This window comes from Rhinolophus hipposideros (assembly GCF_964194185.1).
Source record: "Rhinolophus hipposideros genome assembly, chromosome: 20".
Classification (NCBI taxonomy): domain Eukaryota; kingdom Metazoa; phylum Chordata; class Mammalia; order Chiroptera; family Rhinolophidae; genus Rhinolophus; species Rhinolophus hipposideros.
The window spans coordinates 24,615,535-24,639,726 of record NC_138066.1 but is presented as its reverse complement, the minus strand read 5'-3'; the positions used below and the strand labels follow the sequence as shown (position 1 = coordinate 24,639,726).

The following is a 24,192-nucleotide window of genomic DNA, read 5'->3' as shown; positions in this document are numbered from 1 at the left end:
AGGAAATGATTCCTTTTCTTCCAGCTTATCACTGGAGATATTGAAAGATGTCAGTTTTGAGAAATATGTTGAGTACGAGTACTAGGTGTATCAGCTTTTTTGTTTTTGATTTTTTTTCCATCTTTGATGACTTTGGCATCACTATAGTCTATATCCTCAGAAAAAAAATTTTATGGTAATCAAATTGGGCATTTGAACTTTTGCATTGTTCAAATAAATAGTTTGTAAAACATTTTTAAGTAGTGGTGATTAAAAGTTTTAATGCTAATAGTAATAGAAAAGTACTGAAAACACAGAATTGAAACTATTTTCTCTGGGGATACAGACACTAGAGGAGGAAGACATTTATTTGAATACATTAGGCAGATTTTTTTCTATTAGACTTTGGTTGATGAAGTTCAAAAGAGCTAGGTAAAGATTTGCCATGTGTTCTCTTCCTTCTCTAATATAAAGCTGGCGTTGAGATTCAAGGATTCGTTTTAATTAGTGTAAGAGGTGCATATCACTATATTTTGGTTGTTCCATTTCACTTTTCAATCTCTGCATACAACATGTAGAGAAGTACTTTTAGTATTATAGCATCAGGACATGAGAAACTTGGCTTAGGCTTCTCATTTCTGAGAGGACTCCCCCCACTCACCTCCCCGCAAAAAAAAAACCGAAAAACAAAAAACCTTCAGGCTTTTCATTGAGCATTATTAGGACTTTATTGTCATTATTTCCTCAGCAACGTAAAATGCAATTATATTACTTTAGTGTAATGTTTGCTTAGTTACTTGCCATATGGGTAAAGACATTTGTTGAAATTCAGAGATTTGTTGATCTGTTTTTCTTTGTTTTATGCATAGCTCCCATTTAACATTAATGAGAATTCTGGGCATTTGGGGATATAATGTAACGTGAGGATTAAGGACACCTGAGTTTCTCTAGATAAAATTTAGAGCAACGAGGAAGAAGTGCTTGATTTCTAAACTATATTTTAGAATTTCTAAACTATATTTAGTATTTTTAAATTATTTAATTGTAGGTTTAACGGAAATAGATTTTCAAAATAAATAAAACCATAAAGTTTTCAGAATTTTATTTGAAAATTTATATAAATTGTATTACAGCCTTTACTATGCCAAATATTTTTTTATTTACTTCTTTTGGGAAGAAGGCAAACTAAGTGTCAAGTTTTAAGTGAATAAATTTCTGATATTTGTAGTTTATAGTAACTGTACAACTTTGATATGTAATGGTAACTCTGTCTCGGATCTTTAAATCCTAGAAGTAGTTAGAAAAAAGATTTTGGTAAAGGCTACTTGTGTGGAACAAATATTATAACCATTGTGCTTCTTAGAAGGTAAAGCTTTTTGAGGTAAAAGGCAATAAAAATACAGTGTACTAAATAGATTATAAACAATTGAAGAATTGGGAAATATTTCCAGCATACTTCTCTTGGAATTAAGAACGTATATTTTTAGTAATCATAAGTCACATAATTTGAGGTAAAACTCTTAATGTAACTATTTAATTTTGAAATGATAGAACCTGATTAAACTGAAAGCAGATTAATTGAGAAAGATTCATTTTTTTTCCTCTTAGCAACTCACATATATGCTTGTGATTAGACCTTTAAATAAGTAAAGCAATGTCACTATGTGCCCCTTCCATTTTCTCTTAGCCTAGTGTTTTCTTTAATAAAGTGAAAGAAACTCATGGAGTTAAGGCTTTAAATAGACGTAGATAAAGATTTCTATAATAGAATAGGAAGAATTTTTCTATTAAATATTAATGATTTAAAAATTATTCTAACTCTTCAAGGATTGTCATTTTGTAAAGTTTATCTCATTTTTTTAAAGCTTACCTTTTTAGAAGAAACACTTGTTTTGAAAGACTTGGCTATATTTTAGGAAACACTTTAAAGAACAACATAAAATCAACATTAACCTTTGTGGTGGCACAAATTTCTGTTGCAGTTTAAAGTTCACTGTCATTATGCTTTTTAGTTAATGTTTATTCAACCCATTTGTTGTGCAAGTTATGAATATAAACCATGTGTCACTGTTAATACATGTCTGGTCTTTTATTCAAGAGCATCATAATTTATTGTTTTTCTGTGGGTATATTTTTAGTGTTGAATTAAGAAAGGTTTTGTTTATTATTAAATGGAAAGATGATGCATATTTGTAAATGTTTGTAAAGATATATAGGCTATAGAAGGATACTAAATTATATTTGAAATGACAATTTAAAATATGATAAAAGTTAAAATACTGAAGTAGTAGCTGTCATTTGTAGCAGGATTGATTGGATGCTTTGTTATAGATAACATGTTTCCCCAAAAATAAGACCAGGGTTTATATTAATTTTTGCTCCAAGAGACACATTGGGCTTATGTTCAGGGGATGTCATACTGAAAAATCATGCTAGGGCTTATTTTCCGGTTAGGTCTTATTTTCGGGGAAACATGGTATGAAATGGATAGAGAGTGACAAAATTATTTTTTTGAACTACATCCAGACTTACCTCAAAATGACTGTTAATATTTTTTTGGTAACTTGGAGTGATTAATAGATTTGCTGGCAAAATTGAAGCTGTGTTAGTGAAGTTAGTGATAGTTAGTGAAGATAGCTATAACTTTATATCAGTGGCGCCATTTAAAATTTAAGTCTTTAAATTTTTAAATTTCTTCCCCAAGTAAAAGATCCTATACTGAATAGTAATCATAGGAATCATTTGGTTGAAATGAGACCTAAGGTGGCTGATAATGCACTACTTGTTAGCCTCTGATCCAAAGGCTTCCTTTTTATTCATCACTTATTTTTATAGTTGAGTAGTGGATTAGAATGCTGATGGACATAAAATGTTTTGAATTTAATTATTAACTGGCTAGTATTTTTGGCAGGCTAAATGACTGGAGAAATTCAGACAAAGTAACAAGTGAGCCAGCTTAGAAATGGGCATCTTAGGTATAGAGTGTGTTTAATATTTCTCAGGTTATTCAAATGTCCTTTTTGATACAGAAACCAAATCAGTATGTTTGTAATATAGCGTTACCTTTTTGTACGGTGGGAAAGTAATTTTCAGGTAATTTAATAAAATACATGGCACTTAGGCCTTTTATTCCTCATGGAGTAATTTTGAAACCGAATATTTTAATGTCTAGAGATAATACTGAAGCGATTGTAGCTCAATATGCTGAGGTGAAGTAGGGTTTATGTGTTTAAACTGTAACACTTTTTACTGTATTTATAGTGCCACTACTTTACTTTCTGTTTCATTCATTTCTCTTGTAGAAGAGGAAGATGGAGTGTGGGAGAATGGACTTTCCTATGAATGCCGTACTCTGCTTTTCAAAGCAGTTCATAATCTGTTGGAACGTTGTTTAATGAACCGAAACTTTGTACGTATTGGCAAGTGGTTTGTAAAGCCTTATGAAAAAGATGAAAAACCTATAAATAAAAGGTAAGCTATCTTATTTAAACTCTTAACTTGATATTTCTTTAGGGTTGTTAATTTTTATGATCTTACAGAAAATATGGACTAAAACATGCTAATATCTTACAAACTTACTTAGGAGGTTAACTTTGGCAAAGTACTATATTCAGTATTTTTAATGACTTCACCCTTTCTTTTATACATTTTAAGGATTTTCTTGCAGTGGGAATAGGCTATATGTCAATACAGTGGCCTAAGTTTTGTTTGGGGATGATAGAAGAAAATGTGGGATGAAAGCAGAGGCTTATGCATTGAAGTATACCTTTTTGGTACCAATGAAAATACGTTCTTAGTACTAGTGGGAATATATTCATGGCACTCTGTTAAAATCATGTAATAGTAATACTTGTTAAAGAGAGTGGTCTGTAGTTAACATTTTGGGTTGAGTTAACTACCTTTACATTCCCAAACCTCTCATTTTGCTTTTAAAGTGATTTAAGTCTGTGTTTTTCTCTATAGGATGTGTTTACTCTTGGTATGTTTATAATTTTCTTGAACTTTGATTTAAGCCAATTTGTGACACTATTTGTAGAGTAGTTGTAGATGGAGGCACAGAAGACTTTAAGGTACCTTCTTATCCCCTGCAGTTAAGAGCTTTTCGTTACTACAATTCTTTGTGATTTAAATAATATAAGGCACACTATTTTAGAAGGTTCAGTCCCAAGCAATTGAGTTTAATCAGGTTTCAAGAGAGATGAAACAGTGGCAAGTAAGATGGGATGTGGAAGAAGAGAAAATGAAGGAAATTTATTTTCCCCCAAATATATGAAAATATGAAGTAAACATTTGGTTGTTATTGTAACCATTGTTGAGATGCTATCTTTTATGTCATATGTGCACATCTGTCATGTGCAGGTGGAGTTTTTTCAAATTTCCCTTTTTAGTTTTAGTAGAATGGATGAATAAGTAAGCCTGGACAAATCAAGATTCTTTCCTCTTTGAAAATTAAAGCAAACCTTTTTTGTCAACAAAATAATTGTACAAGTTGGGAATGCATTCACTTGCAAATGACAGAATACCGAACTCTCTGGCTTATGTAGGGATTGACTTTTCTCAATAGTAAGGACTCTCGAGGTAGATATCCAATAACTGGTGCATCTGTTCTAAAATATAATGTCATCAAGAACTCAGATTCCCTAGAGTTTTCTGTTCTGTTATCTTTAGCCTTTGGCTTTCATTCTTCTGGTCCCAGTAGGTATTGTACCTCCAAACGTCACTCACAGTGGATTCCTGGTAGGAGAAGGAAGAGAAGAAGTGAGAGGGGTAAGGGTGACCCTTCATTAGAAAATAGATTCTTTCTGGAACCTTCAGCTGACAGATCATTGGCTGTACTAAGAGAAACAAATATTTTTTTGTGTTGGCAACGTTGCCACTCTGAACAAAATAAGGCTTTTGGTTAGTAAGAAGAAATGAAAAATAAATATTAAGTAAGCAATTAGAAGAGGAAATAGGTATCAGTAGGCAATTGACAATATTTCATATACATTTATGTAGTTTTAAGAAGTTACGCAGGGGCAGCCAGATGGCTCAGTTGGTTAGAGCACAAGCTCTCAACAACAAGTTGGCCTGTTCAATTCCCACATGGGATGGTGGGCTGCGCCAGCTGCATCTAAGATTGAAAACAGCGACTGGAGTTGGAGCTGAGCTGCGCTCTCCACAACTAGAATGAAGGACAGTGACTTGGAGCTGATGGGCCCTGGAGAAGCACACCGTTCCCCAATATTCCCCAATAAAATTTATTAAAAAAAAAAAGTTGACTGTATTACCAGGATTTAAAATGAAAAGGTGCAGCCTGAGCCCCATCTACTAGATGTGCTTCTCAGAGGCAATCCTTTTTAAGTCTTTTAACTAATTCTTTTAATTTACCTATTTAGAATTTTAGAAGCAATTAACATGCTTATTCTTGAGTTTTCAGTTATTCAGGATTACTCTGTTGACTTTCTGTTGATGGTTTAGGTGTTTTACTGGCCCCCACCCCGAACAGACACTCCTCACTTAGACATTGACATAGTTGTATACACTCTTCTCCCTTCTCTCTATCTTGCCAATATAGTTATAAGATTTGATAAAAACAATATCTGTTGTTTACAATATTATGGTTATGTAAATATATGTTGAGTATAAGATTACATCCATATAGTATTAAGATTACATTCAATTTCCTCCATATCTTTTTGTTTTCCCCAGTGTTAATAATGATTATCTCTTTTTCCACTTAATTATCTATATTAGGGGTTGGTAAACTACCACTTCACAGGGCAAACGTAGCCTGCCACCTGTTTTATAAATAAAATTGTGTTGTAACACAGCCATGCTCACTCATTAATGGTTTATTTTATACCTGCTTTCACACTACAGCAGAGTTGTATAATTGTGACAGAGACAGATGACCCACAAAGCCTAAAATATTTAGCCTAAAATATTCTCTGGCTCATTACAGATAAAAAGTTTGCTGAGCCCTGATCTGTATACTCACTGATAATCCACTCCTAGACCATCCACCAGAAGTATAAATCTTCCCTCCTTATCTTTAAGGAGTTTATGTAATCTATTATAGTTTCTTTTTTTCTCTCTCCTGTTAACATTCCTACTTGAGCCCTTCATTCTATTCCAGTTTGGACTGGTGGTTTTATAGGTGTGTTTCACAGCAGTCATCTTGGGAATTTCCTTTGCCTTTCTATTGTTGGATCCCTTATTTTCTAGACCTCATTTTGTTTTTTTTAAGGCCTTACTGTTTTGGTAGTGCCCATCCACCAGTAGTTTCCTGAGAAGAGTACATGAGAAATAATATTTTTGAGACCCTGAATGTCTGAATTACCTTATTTTCTACTCTTAAGAGTTCTGAGCACTAACATGCTGACTGGGAGTTCTGTGTAATGAGTAGCCATGATGTAGGCTTTAGTAGGGTGATTGATCAAAGACCTGGCCATTTTATTGGGTACCTGTTGCCCAACTATCAATGTGTCTTCCCCCATTCCTGCCCCTTTAAGTTAGTCAGTTTTCCCAGAGGAGTCCTTCAGTGTCCTGACTAGAGAGTATAAGCTTTGCCGCCAATGTTTAGTCAGTTTTCCCAGAGGAGTCCTTCAGTGTCCTGACTAGAGAGTATAAGCTTTGCCACCGATGTTTAGGGAGCCTGTTAGGGAAAGGGGGCTGTACTAGTATACTTACAATTGGGGAATACTTGTATAGGATTTAGATTTTCACTTAATCCCTCTTTTAAATACATCGCTTCAGCCTTATCTAGTATTGCTGAGTGCTTGAGTCCCTCTGCTTCATCCAATTCAGACATTGAGAACCCAGTAAGTTTTCCACTGATCAGGAATAATGTAAAGAGCCTGTCTACAGGATGGGTAAGTGGATCTAGTAGTCTAATTTAATCATTTGAACTTTCATTCCTTCTGTTTTTAGTTATGCTGTACATCTATCTTCAGAGGTACACTGTGGTCTTCGATTTCTGAGCCGTTCTGGGATTCAGTGGTTTGATTCAGTTTATGTCTTGGCATCCTCCCCTTAGTGTTTACTAAGTCAATTACTGTTTTTGCCTTTGCTTGCTAGCTTTCTAAATTTTGTGGCCATCTCTTGCCTCCTGCTGTCACTTCTACCATTGTTTTTATCCTCGTTATCCTTTACTGTATGAAAAGGATTTCACAAAGAAGTAGAGGTAAATGAATGTGTTCAATCAGCCATGTAAGATACTGAAAGTATCTATATTAAACTCTCTTGATGGGCTATTATTAATAGAAAATACAACTTTTCATTATTGGAGAGTTCCATGAATCCAATAGATTACTTATTTAACTATGTAATTGAGCACTAGTGTTTTTCCATGGGCTGACCCATTTAGAATGAGAGCTAAAATTGAAATTGTGTTTTCATAGTGGAGTGGTACCAGAAATAGTGTGTGCTCTTTTGAATTACTTTTGAAGCATAGTTGTACAAAAGTGATTTTATACAGGAAAGGTAAATGCTAGTCCTCAAATCTTTTTCACAGGAACTTCCTTGCCACCTCCCCTCCCTTTAGGAAAGCAAATAGAAAAAAATTAAGGTGATAAGTCTCTCTGCTTCTTTTAATTATGATTTGGGACTACTTTCTTGACCATTGAATTCAGTGGAATGATACTGTGAAGCTTGAACAAGATTGAATTATAAATTAATGCATTTCTAGCCCATTATGAAGCTAATTAACTAAGGAGCATCTCATATACTGTTTTTGTTTACTGATCAGTTCACTTTTTGTTAAACTTGTATAAACATTCTTAAACAGAATTAACACAGTTGTCAAGGAAGAAAATTTGTACTGTGAAACTGGATTGGTTTGAGCAAAGGAGAAAATAATATTTCTGACCTTTTCTTATTTTTCCTCCTTTTTTCCCCCTTAAATATTGACTCATCTTCTAATAATCTGGACTTCCATGTAGTTAATTGTCTGATTAACTGTAACAGTCTTCAGGGACTGAAAGAGAAGATACAGATTTACAGTTAAGAACCCCTACTATCAGGGTAATTAACCACTGGAACAAACTTAACAAGAACTTTAAAAAAATTACCAGTCTACAGATACTTGGTTAAAAGAATGACCAGTTTTTTTGTCTTGAACAGTTTAGGCGTGTTCCTACACTACAAACTACTGTTTGCTAGTGAAACCTGTAATAAATACCAGTGACTTACTGTAGGTTTTAAATAGTCTCTTAGTAAAAGATGTTGCAAACTTGTGATGTTTGAGAGCACATTTAAATAAGTTTACTTTGAAAAAGAACTTCATAAGTTTGTGTGTGCTTAAGCTTTTTGTCATGTTGAATCTATTATAGGAATTTTTTAAAGACAGCTAGTCCAATATTTTACAGTGTGTATTGACATAGGTCTGCTAAGTGCCAATTGAAATTGCGTAGGAAGGTAATAAGTCAATAGGGAACATGTCTGATTTTAAAGTATATATTTTAAAGTACATATTAAAATCAGACATGTTCCCTATTGACTTATTACCTTCCTACGCAATCTCAATTGGCACTTAGCAGACCTCCTATGTCAATACACACTGTAAGATACGTACTTTTAAATGCAGATGTAGCCATATAATTAATTTCTATGGAAAAAAAAATATTGCTTAGTTGATAAATCTACTTGGAGATTTTTTTCTCTGCTGTGTAAGATAGTTATCTTTAATCTTAATTTTAAAAGGTAATATAGGATATATACACACAGGATAGAATAAATAAATTCTTGCTGAATATACAGCATAAAGGTAATAGGATCACATGTCTGGTTCTGTATATTTTCAGCCCTTATTTTGAGTCCTGGAATTAAGTATTAGCAAAGAACCTGGTCCACAGAGAGAGAGAGGTCTGGTCTAGTGGGGTGAAGCAGGCAAAGAAGTTTACAGGAAGGAGAGGAGTACATTCCCAAGTATTTGTATGGAGTTAGTCATAACTAGAATATTAGTGCAAAGTAGGGAAATTTAATTTTTTTCTTTTAAAGAAGTTTTAAAATTATATTGTTCAGTGTAGTAACCACCAACCACTTGTGGCTATTGAAGTTTCAATTATGTAATTGAAACAATACAGTTCAAAATTGAGTTTCTTAGTTGTACAACCACACTTCCAGGTGCTCCTATGTCTATCTAGTATTGAGTAATATAGATGTAGAATATTTCCATATTGCAGAAAGTTCTTTTGGATGGTGTTGCTTACACCAGAGTCTTTATACTTATAATTAAAACAATATTTTGGGAGCTTCACTAAAGAAGTTGGTCAAGGTTAATTTTGTTTTTAAGGCAATACATAAAAGATTATATTTTAAATTTCATCCATAAAGCTGTGTTTATCTTCTACCACACATGTGACTTTTCTGTAGTCCTTTTTCTTTAACATTTTAATTAAATATAAGTACTATAAGATTCACGTCTCCTCTGGAGATATATCAGGCATTTTATGTAGCTTTATGATGTCCTTTGATTGGGTTCCTCAGTACCTCTGAAAATCTGAACTACTACGGAAGCCTAAGAGCTAAAACATAATATCACTGTTATGTTTTCTAAGGACTCATTTCTCCTCTTCTTGTCTTTTAAGGTAGCACTATCCAATAGAAATATTTTGTGAGTCACATGTAATTTTAAATCTTCTAGTAGCTACTTTAAGAAGTTTTTAAAAAGGTGAAATTAATTTCAATAATTTAACCCAGTGTATCCAAAACATCATTTGAGCATGTAATTAAAGAGGCGAAAGGTATTAATGAGATGTTTTACTTCTTTTTTTAAACTAAGTCTTTGAAATCTAATATATATTCTGTACTTAGAGTACATCTGAATTTGGACTGATCACATGTCAAGTACTTGATAGTCACATCTGTACCGGGGGTGCCAAAAAATGTATACACATTTATTTTAAGAGATGTTATCGATGTATTACTTTACGAAATTGAATTGAATTACTATAGCAATGTGTATAGTATGGCATTTGCTCAAAAGATCGTGTTAATCAAATGAATGCTAGCGTTACCATGCGACAGGCAGGATATCCAAAGAAAATGGCTGAAGCATGGTTATCATTGGAGCAGCACAAGACCATTTTGAAGTGGTATTTGAAATTCGAGAACAGGTGGAAGTACAACAACAGTGGAGGCGTGAGTATGCAACAGAACCTCCAACACACCTAACGATTGCACACATTCTGAAGGGGAAAAGGGGGTAAGAAACCTTTGCCTAAGCAGAACTGGCCAGTGTTCGAAATTAGGCCTTTTATAAGTATTAGCTCAATTCTCACAACAACCCTAAGTTTGAGACACATACTGTGTGTGATGTGCATAAGGGAAGATCCAGGAGGCCTCGCAAGCAACAAGTCCTGCTTCTGCAATGGTGTTGGAAGAGTTTACTCGCTCGCCACAGAAGTCTACCAAACAATGCAGAGGAGACAGGCATTAGCAGAACAAGCATACGACGCATTCTTAAAACAGCAAAATGGAAAGTTTTTATCCCAAGATGGGTATACATTTTTTTTGCACTCTCTGTATATTGATTATTGCATTAATAGCACAATTTTAGGGCTTTAAGCCCAGCTGAGTTTGGTCGGTTTATTGATAAAAGATATCTTCTCTCTAATCTGAACCCTTTTGGAATTGTAAGATACCCACTATTTGCCAAGTTGGGCATAGGTAGTCTCTTTTTTCAGTCTCGGGGATAGGTAATCCTTTCCTGCAGCCTGTCCGTGCTAGTCTGTCATTAATGTCTATTATCAAGATTATTCATTCTATTTCTCAAATACTAAGTGATGATATAATAGTACTTATGACCATGAAATTTCTTTACGATACTGAGTCATTAGGATTTGCATGGTCAGTTTCCACATACTTATGTTTTCCAGAAATATTTATGAGAAAAATTAAGTGCTAAGAGAGAATTTTTTCTTTCTCCTTTTCCCTTCCAGTTAAGCATTTCTTACTTTAATTCTTACTGTAGACTTACACAAATCTGTCTTTTTGAACTGCTGTTTTCAGATATGAATGATAATAGAGACATTTTTTTCTGAAGGGGAAAAGGGGGTAAGAAACCTTTGCCTAAGCAGAACTGGCCAGACAGTGTTCGAAATTAGGCCTTTATAAGTATTAGCTCAATTCTCACAACAACCCTATTACTCCAATTTTACCATTGTTAAACCTTAAGCAAGAGAGGTTAAGTAACTTGTCCATGGTCATAAGGTTTTCAAGTTATAGGGCATAAAAATTATGAGACAGATTGTCACCCTGTAGACGACTATAACTTCTGTACCTACATCTTTTTAAAGTGATAGGAAATAATAAAACAAAATACTTAAAAATTACTTATACGTATTGGGGAAATACAAGATTATAAAGAGTACTTACAGAGCACTTGAAGTAGTAAACCAGAATAATATGTTGTTGGCTTGTTAAGTAGTCTTTATAAGGTCAGTAATGTGCTCACTAAGTGAGCAGAAGTATATATATGAAATTCACGGATAAAGTGTTTTATATTCTGAATTTTAATATAGATCCTGTTTTCAAGGCGATATGTTAATACTTAATACTGAAGTTATACCTGTAAATTTAAGAAATTTAGTAAATTACTATGAGGGCTACAGAAATATAGATTAATGCAGTGGTTCCCAAACTTGCCTGGATGTGGAATCATCACCTTGAGAGATGAAAAATTATTGATTCTTGTGTTTTAACCTGAGAATGTGGCCTGGCTTTGGAATTTTTAAAAGATCTCCAGGTGATTCTACTGAAAGACAGATTTGGGAAACTGTTGAATTAATGGAATAATTTGGGAATTAGGATGACTAGGGTTTTTCTTTTTGTTTGCTTTTAATGGTGGTAAAATATGCACAACAAAATTTACCATTGTAACCACTTTTCAGTGTATAGCTCAGTGGCATTAAGTACATTCACATTGTTGTGCAGCCATCACACTATCTATCTACAGAACTTTTTCATCATCCGAAGCTGAAAATCTTCCCTTTAAATAGTAACTCCTATTTTTCCCTCCTAGCCCCTGGTAACCACTATTCCACTTTCTGTTTCGAATGAATTTGACTGTTCTGGGTACCTTAGATAAGTGAAATCATGCAGCATTTGTCCTTTTGTGTCTGACTTATTTCACTTAGCATAATATCTTCAAGGTTCACATGTATGTTGTAGCATGCACCACAATTTCATTCCTTTTTAAGGCTGAATAATATTTTGTTGTATTTTTTTATACCACATTTTGTTTATTGATTCATCTGTCAATGGACAGGTTTCCACTTTTTGTCTATTTTGAATAATGCTGCTATAAATATTAGTGTGCAGATAACTGTTCAAATCCTTGCTTTAGCTCTTTTGGTAATATACTCAGAAGTAGAATTGCTGGATCCTACAGTAATTCTATGTTCTTTTTTTTTTTTTTCTTTTTGAGGAATTGCCACATTCTCACAGTGGCTGCACCATTTTATATTTCCACCAGCAATGCAGGAGGATTCCAGTTTTTCCACACTCTTTTTTCTTTTCCTTCCTTCCTTCCTTTCTTTTTTATACCATTCTTATTGTTGTGACGTTGAGCATCTTTTCATGTGCTTGGTAACCATTTGTATAATGTCTTTAGATAGATGTCTGTTCAAGTCCTTTGCCCGTTTTTAATTAGTAGTTAGAATGACTAGGGTTTTATGTCCACATTCGCTTTAACTAGTCTTATGATCTTAAGCCATTTAATTTCTTTGTGTCTTGAATTCCCTACCAGCAAAACAGGATATCATCTTTCTGTACCTACCTAATAGAACTGCTAAAAATAGATTAAATATGGCTCTTCTTAAAGCAGTATGCATATTAAACTGTTAGTAGAACAGCTAACTTGAATCTATAAGCTTGTTTTCATTTTCTGTCTTAGAAACAAAGAATGTTTCATTTAATTTCAGTACTTAAATGAGGAACATTTTTCTACAACAGGTGACTGTTCAGGTTTCATTTGTAGATTCTGCCTCACTCATACCTTTTTATTAGGTTGGTGCAAAAGTAATTGCGGTTTTTGCAATTATTTTTAACCTTTTAAACCGCAGTTACTTTTGCATCAACCTAATATTTTGGTTATTACAGCGGAAGCTCCTGGAGAACAGTGGTATTCTCTACAGTACTTTATAATAGCTAACAGTTCCTTGGATTCTCATTATTACGTATATTTGTTTTAACTTCACTTTTTTAAGTGCTAAGTACCAAAAATGTTTGAGGTGATATTATCAATGATATCTCTCCTTGAAAGAAGAGCCATTCTTAGTTCAGTATGGCAGTATTACCTAACATTGCCTTTGTTCCATATTTCCTGACTAGAATATTGCCTTTAAAGTAAGAATTACAGAAATTTTATCCCATATTTAGAATGTTTAGTTTTTTTCTCCTATATCATGCATAAACTTGGTTTATTTTAAACCATTTCATAACTAGATCAGACTGCATTGGGAACATGCTAGTGGTATAGGAGGTGATGTTTTTCTTTCATCATAGGCAGCTAGAATTGAGAGCTGCTGGTGAGTAGGGCACTGTAGATGAACAGAGCTGAGAGATTGACCATATGTTTTACATGTTGGAATATTGAGTTTTTACAAAGACCCCTTGGAGACAAATTTATCACTTTACATCAAAGAGCTAAATTTTATTTTCTGATTCAAAAGTTGTTAAGATGGTCAAGTGCTCATTGGACATATAGAAAGGCTACATTGGGCCTTCATTTTATGGGCCATGGTTTTTGTATATACCAGATTACATTTGTTTTTCTAAATAGTATTTTATAAAATTTAAGTACATTTACTTCTTTTTAACATTTCCCAGATTACAATAATCTGTTTAGGAAAATTTTTAGTCACATTATTTGCTTTTTATGTCTTGGCAAAAATTTGTTTGAGTGTCCTTATTTTCATTTAATGTTTTATGTATGAAACAGAGTTGAAAGCTGTATTTTTAAGAACCATACTTCACTGATTAAAAGAACAGGAAATATGAGGATATAAAATTCAAGTCTCCTAACCTCTTTGTCTTTTAAAGATAAAGAACATGAGACTGTTTTAGGTTGTTGTTTATACTTGCAAATGTTCTTGGAATTATTTGCAATTCAGATTTTAAAATCTGCTATTCAGTTACTGAGTAGGCACACAGCATTCATAATCATTTGTGTAACATACTAACTTGATCCCCAAAACTAATCAACTTACAATTTCTCTACGTAATAGATTGTTCTTGCTTGAGTCACTTCCATAATAAATGTTTTTCTTGACATAAGTAGTTTTAGTTAGTAATTCCCCCTTTAAACACTTAAAATTATCCCCCTCTACTAAGACATACTTGTCTCCTAAAGCTTCCTGAAAAACCTGTAAAAAGCTTGTAATGGTAAAAAAAATGTATAGTTGCTCTAACCAGTTGAATATGTATTTTCTTAATGTTTTAAGAGCATTTTTGTCATTTAAATTCTTATATCCTTTTTTATTTAGAGAGAAAAATGCCTTGATAATTGATTTCTGCCTGTTTTATGTCAATACGTATAAAGGGCATATCTCTCTCAGAAATTAAACATTAGTGGTTTACTAAGATAAAAGTACTATTTAGACATTATGTTGCGTATTTATGTGTTCTAAAGCTCAACCTTAATTATAGAATTGTTTCAGAAAAGAGGACACTCAAAAGAAAAAAAAAGCACAAATATGGCTACATATACATTCCCACATCTAGTAACAAAATTAGTTGCGTATGTTTGTTTACATTAGATTCCTTCTTTGAGAAAAATAATTGTATGGTGGCTGTGGGGTAATTTTTAAAAATCCTAATGTTTCAACTGGTATTAAGAATCCTGTTTGATAGTTTTAACACGGTATTAGAATCACACTCTTGATTTGGCTTTTTCCTTGAGGCTGTGTTATAGGCCACACCATCACGTTGTTGAGAAACAGTTATTTTCTAGCCCTATAGTTTCTGGGCTATTGATACTCTCTTTATAAATTATGCTCGCAAACCAGCAAGTTTTTTTCTGCATTCATCTCTTTCTTTTGGTACTTTATCAAGTATAGCTGTTGACAACCAAATTACATTTTATCTTTATCCATTCCCTCAACTCTAAGTTCATTAGGCACATTTTCTGCCTTCCAGATTATTTTAGGCAACAGTGCTATGAAGTGTTTCTTCATTACATAACATGGGTCCATCATTTTCCTAGCTTCCCATAATAATGTTCTCATCATTTTCCAGAGTCTTATATTACTTGCTACCAATCATGTGGTCCCAAAGCCAATGCCACACATCTAGGTTTTTGTCATGGTAGCACCTCACCTTTGGTGCCTATCATTTATTGCTAAGTAACAAACCACCCTCCAATACATAGGGGCTTAAAATATCAGTTCTATATTAATATATCTGCAGGTCAACTGGGGGTTAGCCAATCAGGTCCACACTGTAAACAGAAGTTGAGCAGAGGTGTATTCCATATAATTCTCATCCACCTTAGACCAGTGAGCCAGCCAGGGCATGTTCTTATGGTTATGAAACGAGCACTGGAGGGCAAGCCGAATGCATAGGCACGTTTCAAACTTCTGCTTGGCCATAGCAAGTCACAAAGCAAGCCTAAGTTAAGAGTTAGGGAAGTATATTTCACCTCAATGGGAGTAACTACAAAGTCACACTAAAGAGCCTGGATAAAGAGAAGGTGGACAAAACATAATACAAAACTACAGTAATCAAAACAGTGTGGTGCTGGCATAAAGACAGATACATAAACCAATGGAATAGAATGAAGTCCAGAAATAAACTTGTGTGTGTTTGTGTTCCGTTGATCTTCGTCAAGGGTGCCAGGACTACTCAGTGGGAAAGGACAGCCTCTTCAACAAATGTTGTTGGGAAAACTGGATATCCACATGCAAAAGAATGAAGTTGGATACTTATCTTACACTATATACAAAAATTAAAATGGATTAAAAACCTAAACATAAAAACTACAACTATAAAACTCCTAGAAGAAAACATAGGAGAAAAGCTTCCTGACATTAAATTTGGCAGTGGTTTCTTGGTTATACACCGAAAGTTAAGGCAAAAAAAGCAAAAGTAGACAGATGGGACCATATCAAGCTTAAATATCTTTGTGCATCAAAGGACATAATCAGCAATGAAAAGGCAATTTACAGAATGGGAGAAAATATTTGCAAATCATATATTTGTTAAGGGGTTAATATCCACCATATATAAAGAACTACAACTCTACAGCAAAAAATCAAATATCGTATTTGCCGTGTATAATGTACACTTTTTGCCTACATTTGTGAGGGAAAAATAAGGATGCACATTATACATGGGTAGTACTAATTCCGTATCTAGGTAAATGTTTTTAAATAATTTTATTTATGCTTATGAGTTAAAAGTTAACTATAGAAATCATTACGATATCTGTATGCAAAATAATACTCTGGAATACCATAATCAGTTTGAACTTAACAACGAACTTGCAACGATGAAGCGTTCTTGGCCTTCTGTGATGCATAAATATTGTAAATTTGTTACCGGTACATAAAATTTCTTGTACTTTATATCTGTTCTTGTGTTTTGTAATTATTTGTTATATAAAATTTTTTGTACCATAATGTTTTTAAAAACAAGTACCTAAATGTAAACAAATAAAAATTTGAATTAAAAAATTAAAACAACAGATTTTTTTTCCCCCTGAAAGTTTGGGTCAAAAATGTGGTTGCGCATTATACACTGGCAAAATACGGTAACCCAATTAAAAAATGGGCAAAAGACTTAAATAAACATTTCTTCAGAGAGGATACACAAATGGCCAACAAGCATATGAAAAGATTCTCAACATCAGCAATCAACAAAATGTAGATAAAAGTCACAATGAGATACCACCTCATATCTGTTAGGATGGGTACTATAAAAAAAAAAGGAAAACGAATAACGTGTTAGAATGGAGCAGTTGGATCCTTTGTGTGCTGTTGATAGAATTGTAAAATGGCAACCACTATGAAGGACAGTATGGCAAAAAATTAATAATAGAACTACCATATGATACAGCAATCCTACTTCTGAGTATATATCCACAGGAATTGAAAGCAGAATCTTAAAGATATTTTCATACCCATGTTCATGGCACTCAATCATAATAGCCAAAAGGTGCAAGTAACCTGAATGTCCATTGGTGGATGAATGGTCAAGCAAAATATGTTCTATACGTACAATGGGTTATTATTCACCCTTTAAAAAGGAAAGAAAACCTGTCACGTGCCACACCATGGATGAACCTTTGAGGACATTATGCTAAGTGAAATAAGGCAGTCACAGAAAGACTGTGTGATTGTACTTATAAGAGGTATCCACAGCAGTCAAATTCATAGAAACAAAGTAGAATGAATGGTGGTTTCCAGGGACTGGGAGGAGGTAAAAAGGAGGCTTTGTTGTTTAATGGGTGTAGTTTAATATTTGCAAGATGAAAAAGTTCTGGAGATCTTTTTCACAACAATATGAATATATTTAACACTAACAAATGATCTAAAACTGATTAAGATGATAAGTTTTATGTTGCGTTTTTTTACTGTGATTAAAAAAAATGAGAGGGGTAAAGAATTGGGACCAATAACTCAATCTTCCACAGATATTAAAGTTACAATTTTTTTTATCAAGGGATTTACAACCTGTCAAGGAGTTCAATTAGTAAGTAAGTAATAGTAGTGCTATTATAAATATTATAAGCGTAGAATCTTATGGGAACACATAGGTGATGCTTAAAGGAGTCTTGAGGAATGATTAAGAAGTGGGGAGAAATTTGTCGTAAACAAAGGGGAACTCAGTTCTTGGTGGATTAAGTATCTGTCTAGAGAGTTTGGCAAAGATCAGATTGTGAAGGGTCTAAACTGCTATGCTAAGGTTTTTTTGATTTAGTCTTGAAGGCATTATTAAGGAACTATTGATTTTAAGCCTCCAGTTACATGATCAGAATTAATTTTTAGAAAATTTGCTGGCAGCAGTATAAAGTAACAAAGATAAATTAGAGACTTGAGTAGTTTCCAGATCTTAACAGGAGACAGAACTGACAAATCTTAGATATTTAAGAACTAGAATCAGTAGGAATTAGTGATGGATTTATTAGTTGAATGTAGGGAGTTTAGGGGGGGAAAATTTAAGATGATTTCTATTTCTGGCTTGGGCAACTGTATAGGTATAGACTTGGTAAGAAGCAGTATGTTTGGTTAGAGATAAGCAGTTCAGATATGGACTTCATTGTATAGTATTTAGTGTGTGTCTACTCTGCCAAGGACCTCTTCTAGATTCTAGGGATACACATTGAACAAAGGAGACAGATGCCTCTCCAATTGGGCTTATATTCTGTAAGAAATACCAGAATTATATGTTAGATTGTGACCATTTCTTAGACAAAACAAAACAAATCCCAGAAGAGGAATTGAGGAGCAATTTAAAGGATGATGATCTCACCTAGAAGGTATTTGAATAAAAACCTTATGAAGGTGAATGCAGATATGTGGAATGTAGATTTAGGTCGCGTACAGTAGGTACAAAGGCCTGGTGTATTTAAGGAACAAGGAGAGGCCAGCTGAGGGAGAAGGGAAAGTATTAGAAGACTAGTAAGAGAAGTAAGGTGTTGGGGGTAGGTATGCTGATGTAAGGAACCATAGGATGTAAGAATAACTTTTATGATGTTGCTTAAGTTTATTTCTTTTCCCCTACGGAATTAAAACTTGGTTTTCATTATCTAGGTCTTGTTAAGACATTTTCATAGCATCCTGTACCTGGTTTTTGTTACAGCATTAGCCATAACAATAATTAAATAAATGGGTGCTTACCATAGTATCATGTGCTTAGCTGTAAAATACTTGCTGAACAAAGGAAAAACATTTGCTTTTACTTGGTGGCTTAGTATGTAGTGCATTTGGATCTGATTATAATACTAAGTTTAATGCACAGTAACTTTTATACATATATATGTGTATATATGTATATATATGAAATTTATATATGTATATAAATTTCATTGGGGAATATTGGGGGGCGATGTGTTTCTCCAGGGCCCATCAGCTCCCAAGTCGTTGTCCTTCAATCTAATTGTGAAGGGTGCAGCTCACTGGCCCATGTGAGAATTGAACCAGCAGCCCTGTTGTTCAGAGCTCGCGCTCTAACCAACTGAGCCATCCAACCACCCCCTTTTTTTTCTATTTTTTATTTTTTTATATTTAAGTGTGTTTTTCCAGGACCCATCAGCTTCAGGTCAAGTAGTTGTTTCAATCTAGTTGTGGAGGGTGCAACTCACAGTGGCCCATGTGGGGATCGAACCTGCAATCTTGTTGTTAAGAGCAACGTGTTCTAACCAACTGAGCTAACCGGCTGGCCCAATGCAGAGTCCCTTTGAATGTGTGCGTGTGTTTTGTTTTAAGCATTTGGAGATAGGTTTGTGTTTGGTAGATTTTTTTTGTCTGTTTTGTAGTATAGGTATCTTACCACTGTTGAAAAATACTGCTGGAAAGCAATAACAAAATTGAGTTTACTTTAACCGAGCATTAGCAATGGTTTATTTTTGGATGGTTTTCAACGTTACTAGTTAACAGTCTCTTATCTTGACTTGATTATTTTATACTTATACTATAGCAAATGTCTATGATCTTTGTAATGACTCATCAAATAGCTATTCCAATAGGGTGTCTTTTAATGAGGGAAGAAACGAGCTTAATTTACTTATTAAATAATTTTAAAATTTTAAATTTTATTTCCTATTGGTTTCATCAGTTATACCTCAGTAAAGCTGAGGGGGTGGGTAACTCTTGGCTAAATGCAGTGTAGTATCCTGGATTGAACCTTGGAACAGAAAAAGGGCATACGTGGAAAATCAGGTGAAATCCTAATGAAGATTGGAGTTAGTTTGGCAAATGTACATGGCTATGTAAGATGTTAACATTAGGGGAAACTGAGTGAAGGTATATGGAAACTCTCTCTACTATCTTTGCAACTCTTCTATAAATTTAAAATTATTTCAAATACAAGTTTATTTAAAAAAACAACAAAAACTTCTGGGGTCAGGGAAGATAATAGCAATCACTGATTATAGAATTAAAAATTTTTTAAATTTAAAAGTTACATGATTCAAACTACAAAATGGTATTATAAATTAGAAAATTTTAAGATCGCCACTTAATTGCTTTAGTCCCATTCCCTGGAAGTAACCAGGTTTTGTTTTTTGTTTTTAAATCTTTTTTTAAAATTTATTTTGGTGGTTAGTGCCATAATTGCAGAAATGCTTTATTTCTAGGCCTTGATTAATCAACATGAGATACAATGTCTACTGTTTCTTGACCATGAAAGATAATATTTCTTTTAGTTACATTATTTTCAGTTTTCAGTTATATTATTTTCAGTTTTTCTTTTTAAGTTGAATGATAAGCTTAAATTTCAGTTTCTTGTTCTATCAACATTAGACAGTATCTGTTGGCTCCTTAATATACATTAGATGAAGAAATTTTCAGCTCTTCGTTACTCTTCACCCTCTTTCAAAGAAACTTTTCTCTTTTCCACTTTTAAAAAATGAGACTATACTATTTTGGTAGCCTACCCTTTTCATTAAACCCACTCTTTCGGTAGCTATATTATAATTGTATGTGTTTGTGTACTTACTTAACTGGTTCCTCTATTTGCAGCTTTTTCTACTACAAATCATGATCTGAAGAACATTTTTTTATAGCTAAATCCTTGCTCATATCTGATTTTTTTCTCCTTTAGATGATGAAGTAGAATTTCTGGGTTAAAGCGAATATGCATTTTGTGGTATAGCTGCATAATAAAGAAAAGCAAGTTAACATTTTTTGGCATATTATCACTAAAATAAAACTTTTTTGTTTTGTTTTTTGTTTTAGTGAACACTTGTCCTGCTCATTCACCTTTTTCTTGCATGGAGACAGCAATGTTTGTACCAGTGTGGAAATTAACCAACATCAACCTGTGTACCTTCTTAGTGAAGAGCATATCACCCTTGCTCAACAGTCTAATAGCCCATTTCAAGGTAGATTATTTTGTTTGCTTAGGTATTTGATCTTTTATTGTTGAAAATTCTTATTGAAATTGGTAATTTTACATTTTGGGATTAATGGAATTTAGCCTATTGATGGTTCTGATGTTGTAATTTACTTTCTTCTTCCCCATTAGAGCATTAAATCAATGAAATAAGTTCTTTTAAATACAAATATTATTTTTAAAATTCTTGTACATGAATGATAGCATATTTTAAAATATTTTTTCTAAGTAGCATTTAGCACATATATATGTGTTTATGTTTTCATAGTTACCTTGCACATCAAGTCACATGTTATTTTTAACACTTAATACTGGGACTTTTAGTATAATTTATCTAGAGAAAATACTTTATAAGATGGCTGATTTGGTTTTGAGGCTGATTTGTTCTTGTTTTAATTCAAAGCCTAGTATTTGCTTTTTTAAAATGCATGTGGCATTACATGTAAATACTTAGATTTATATATGCACGTTGTTTTTCCTCAAATTGCTTTTCCTTAGTGGAAGTCAGGAGAAATTGAAGGATATACAGATATTCCCAGTTTATTGTGAATTTCTATCCATCTGAGATTTTTTTGGTAGAAAAAATTTAAGTTTTTATAATAAACGCAATGTTGTACCTTATCTTCACAATAATGAAGTACAATAAATTGATTTTCTCAGGAATGGTCATTACAGGTTTCCTTTTCTTTTTTAGAATTGCATAATTACTTGCCATACTGTTCAGTATGATCTTGTTTGGTGTATAGTCTTTAGTTACTTATTTGATGTCTGTTTTGGGTTTCTAGTTATCTTAAGCCCATTTGGACTAAATGGCACTCTCACAGGACAGGCCTTCAAGATGTCCGATTCAGCTACAAAAAAATTAATTGGTGAATGGAAACAATTTTATCCTATCTCATCTTGTTTGAAGGAGATGTCTGAAGAAAAACAAGAAGATATGGATTGGGAAGATGATTCTTTAGCTGCAGTAGAAGTTCTTGTTGGTACGGATTCTGAGTATTAATCATAAAGGGAAGGTAGTGACTGTATGTATTAGTTAGATTTTGCTGAATAATAAACAACCCTAATACCTTAGTGACTTTCAACACCAAACATTTATTTCTTACTGCTCACATTACATAAGGGCTGTAGCTCGGTGGTGGTTTGGCTCCTTGTATTTTCGTATTCTGCAGCCTCGGTTCAAGGAGTACCCAGTATCTGGAACATGCTATTCTTACAAGAACAGAGGAATAATAGGGACTGAGTCTAACCATGTAAGTGTATTTAAGGCTCCTTCTATGATACATCTGCTCACACTCAGACAAAACTAGTCACATGGCCATGCTGTAGTCATTGGAGCAGAGAAATATATTCCACCTAGGGGAAAGCCGGCTAAAAGTGGGAAGAAAATAATTTTGAATGAATACTATTTGGAGGCTGGAAAATTGACAACCTGTGTTATGCAGTATTTTAACATTTGGTAAAACCGTTATCTCTGATAACTGAAAAGGAAGAATATGTACCTGAAAGAACTGTGGCTTTCATCTGCTCTGCCCAGGTCAGCTCTGTTCAGATTGGCTGTTTTCTATATGTGTTCTCTTTCAGGGAAGGGACTGAGTGTAACAAGGTTAACTATATTTGGGACATGCTGATCTTATGGCAGAGGACAGAAGTGTAAGAGATAAGAGAGAGCTGCACTGATCCTGCAAGCACATTTAAAGTTCCTGTTAGGATTTGACATATATCACTTACATTTCAGAGCAAATTACACAGCCAAGCCTGACAATGGGGTGAAGATGTATACTCCACCTTAGAGAGACATGGGAGGTGTGGGGAATATATAATGGAGCAGATAATTGGGATTAGAAGTGCAACACTGTTTAGTGGAATCATATGGTAATGTTATATATGAAGATTGCCTTATTTGGGGTTTTGGGTTTTTTAATTAAAAAAAAAAATATTTGATTTTAATAAATACATTACCACCAGAGTAATTGTGACAAAAACAGACGCAAAACACCAACATATAATAGACTTTTTAAATAGAGACATAAGGGGCGGTCGGTTGCCTCAGTGGTTAGAACACAGTGCTCATAACACCAAGGTCGCTGGTTCTATTCTCACATGGGCCAGTGAGCTGCACCCTCCACAACTAGAATGAAAACAATGGCTTGACTTGGAGTTGAGCTGCTGGTGGGGTGGCTGGTTGGCTCAGTTGTAGAGCATAGTGTTCATGACACCAAGGTCACTGGTTCGAGTCCCACACAGGCCAGTGAGCTGCGTCCTCAACAACTAGATTGAAAACAATGACTTGACTTGGAGCTGATGGGTCCTGGAAAAACACTATGCCCCAATATTCCCCAATAAAAATTTAATTTAAAAAAAAGAGACATAAAAGAAGAAAACAAAAAATGGTCCATAATTCTAGTGCCCATATTACTTTTGTTAAACTTTTAAAATAAATTTTAGTACACCTATAGTCAAATTTGCAAATAAAGATTTTTGAAAAACGTAATACACATTTATGGTTAGAAAATAAAAAATGAAAAGAGAAAGCTTTATTCTAAGTCTCTATCACAGAAGGTAACCAGTACTAACAGTTTCTTGTGGTTTCTTCCAGAAAAATCTTATGCCAAAAAGAACATAGATTTATTAAAATATATTAAATATATTACTATTTAAACAAGTGTAATTATATCTACTTTTCCATTACAGTATTTTTGAGTGAAACTAATCCCACTGTCATCACAATAGTAATTGATTTTCCTGTCTTTTTTCCTTTCAGCTGGTGTCCGAATGGTCTACCCAGCATGCTTTGTTCTAGTCCCTCAGTCAGACATTCCTACTCCGAGCTCTGTGGGATCCTCTCACTGTTCAGCTTCTTGCTTGGGTGTCCATCAAGTGCCTGCTTCCACAAGAGATCCTGCTATGTCTTCGGTTACTCTTACACCACCTACATCTCCTGAGGAAGTCCAAACAGGTATTGTTTTAATTTGTTTCACTAGCTCTAGTGATAAATCTGTTATTTTGAATATAGTAACCATTTAATTTAAAAAGTAATTATTTTGAAGTAATTTCAAATTTGTTGAAAAAACTCCCTCATCCAGATTCCCAAACTGTTTAACATGTGTTCCATCACCCTCTCCATATGTATATATTCATTATCATTGGCTTTCTTCTGAACCATTTAAGAGAAAG

The 24,192-nt window shown here is 33.7% G+C and overlaps 1 protein-coding gene across 1 annotated transcript in view; it reads left to right on the top strand.

Moving 5' to 3' along the window:
- The window catches only part of MED13 (mediator complex subunit 13), a 93,852-nt gene that overhangs the window by 6,888 nt on the left and 62,772 nt on the right, over positions 1–24,192 (top strand). Inside the window, exons 3-6 of the mRNA XM_081029865.1 lie at positions 3,282–3,450; positions 20,859–21,004; positions 21,801–21,998; positions 23,780–23,974. Coding sequence (XP_080885991.1) covers positions 3,282–3,450; positions 20,859–21,004; positions 21,801–21,998; positions 23,780–23,974 — 708 coding nt within the window. The remainder of the gene's footprint in view (positions 1–3,281; positions 3,451–20,858; positions 21,005–21,800; positions 21,999–23,779; positions 23,975–24,192) is intronic.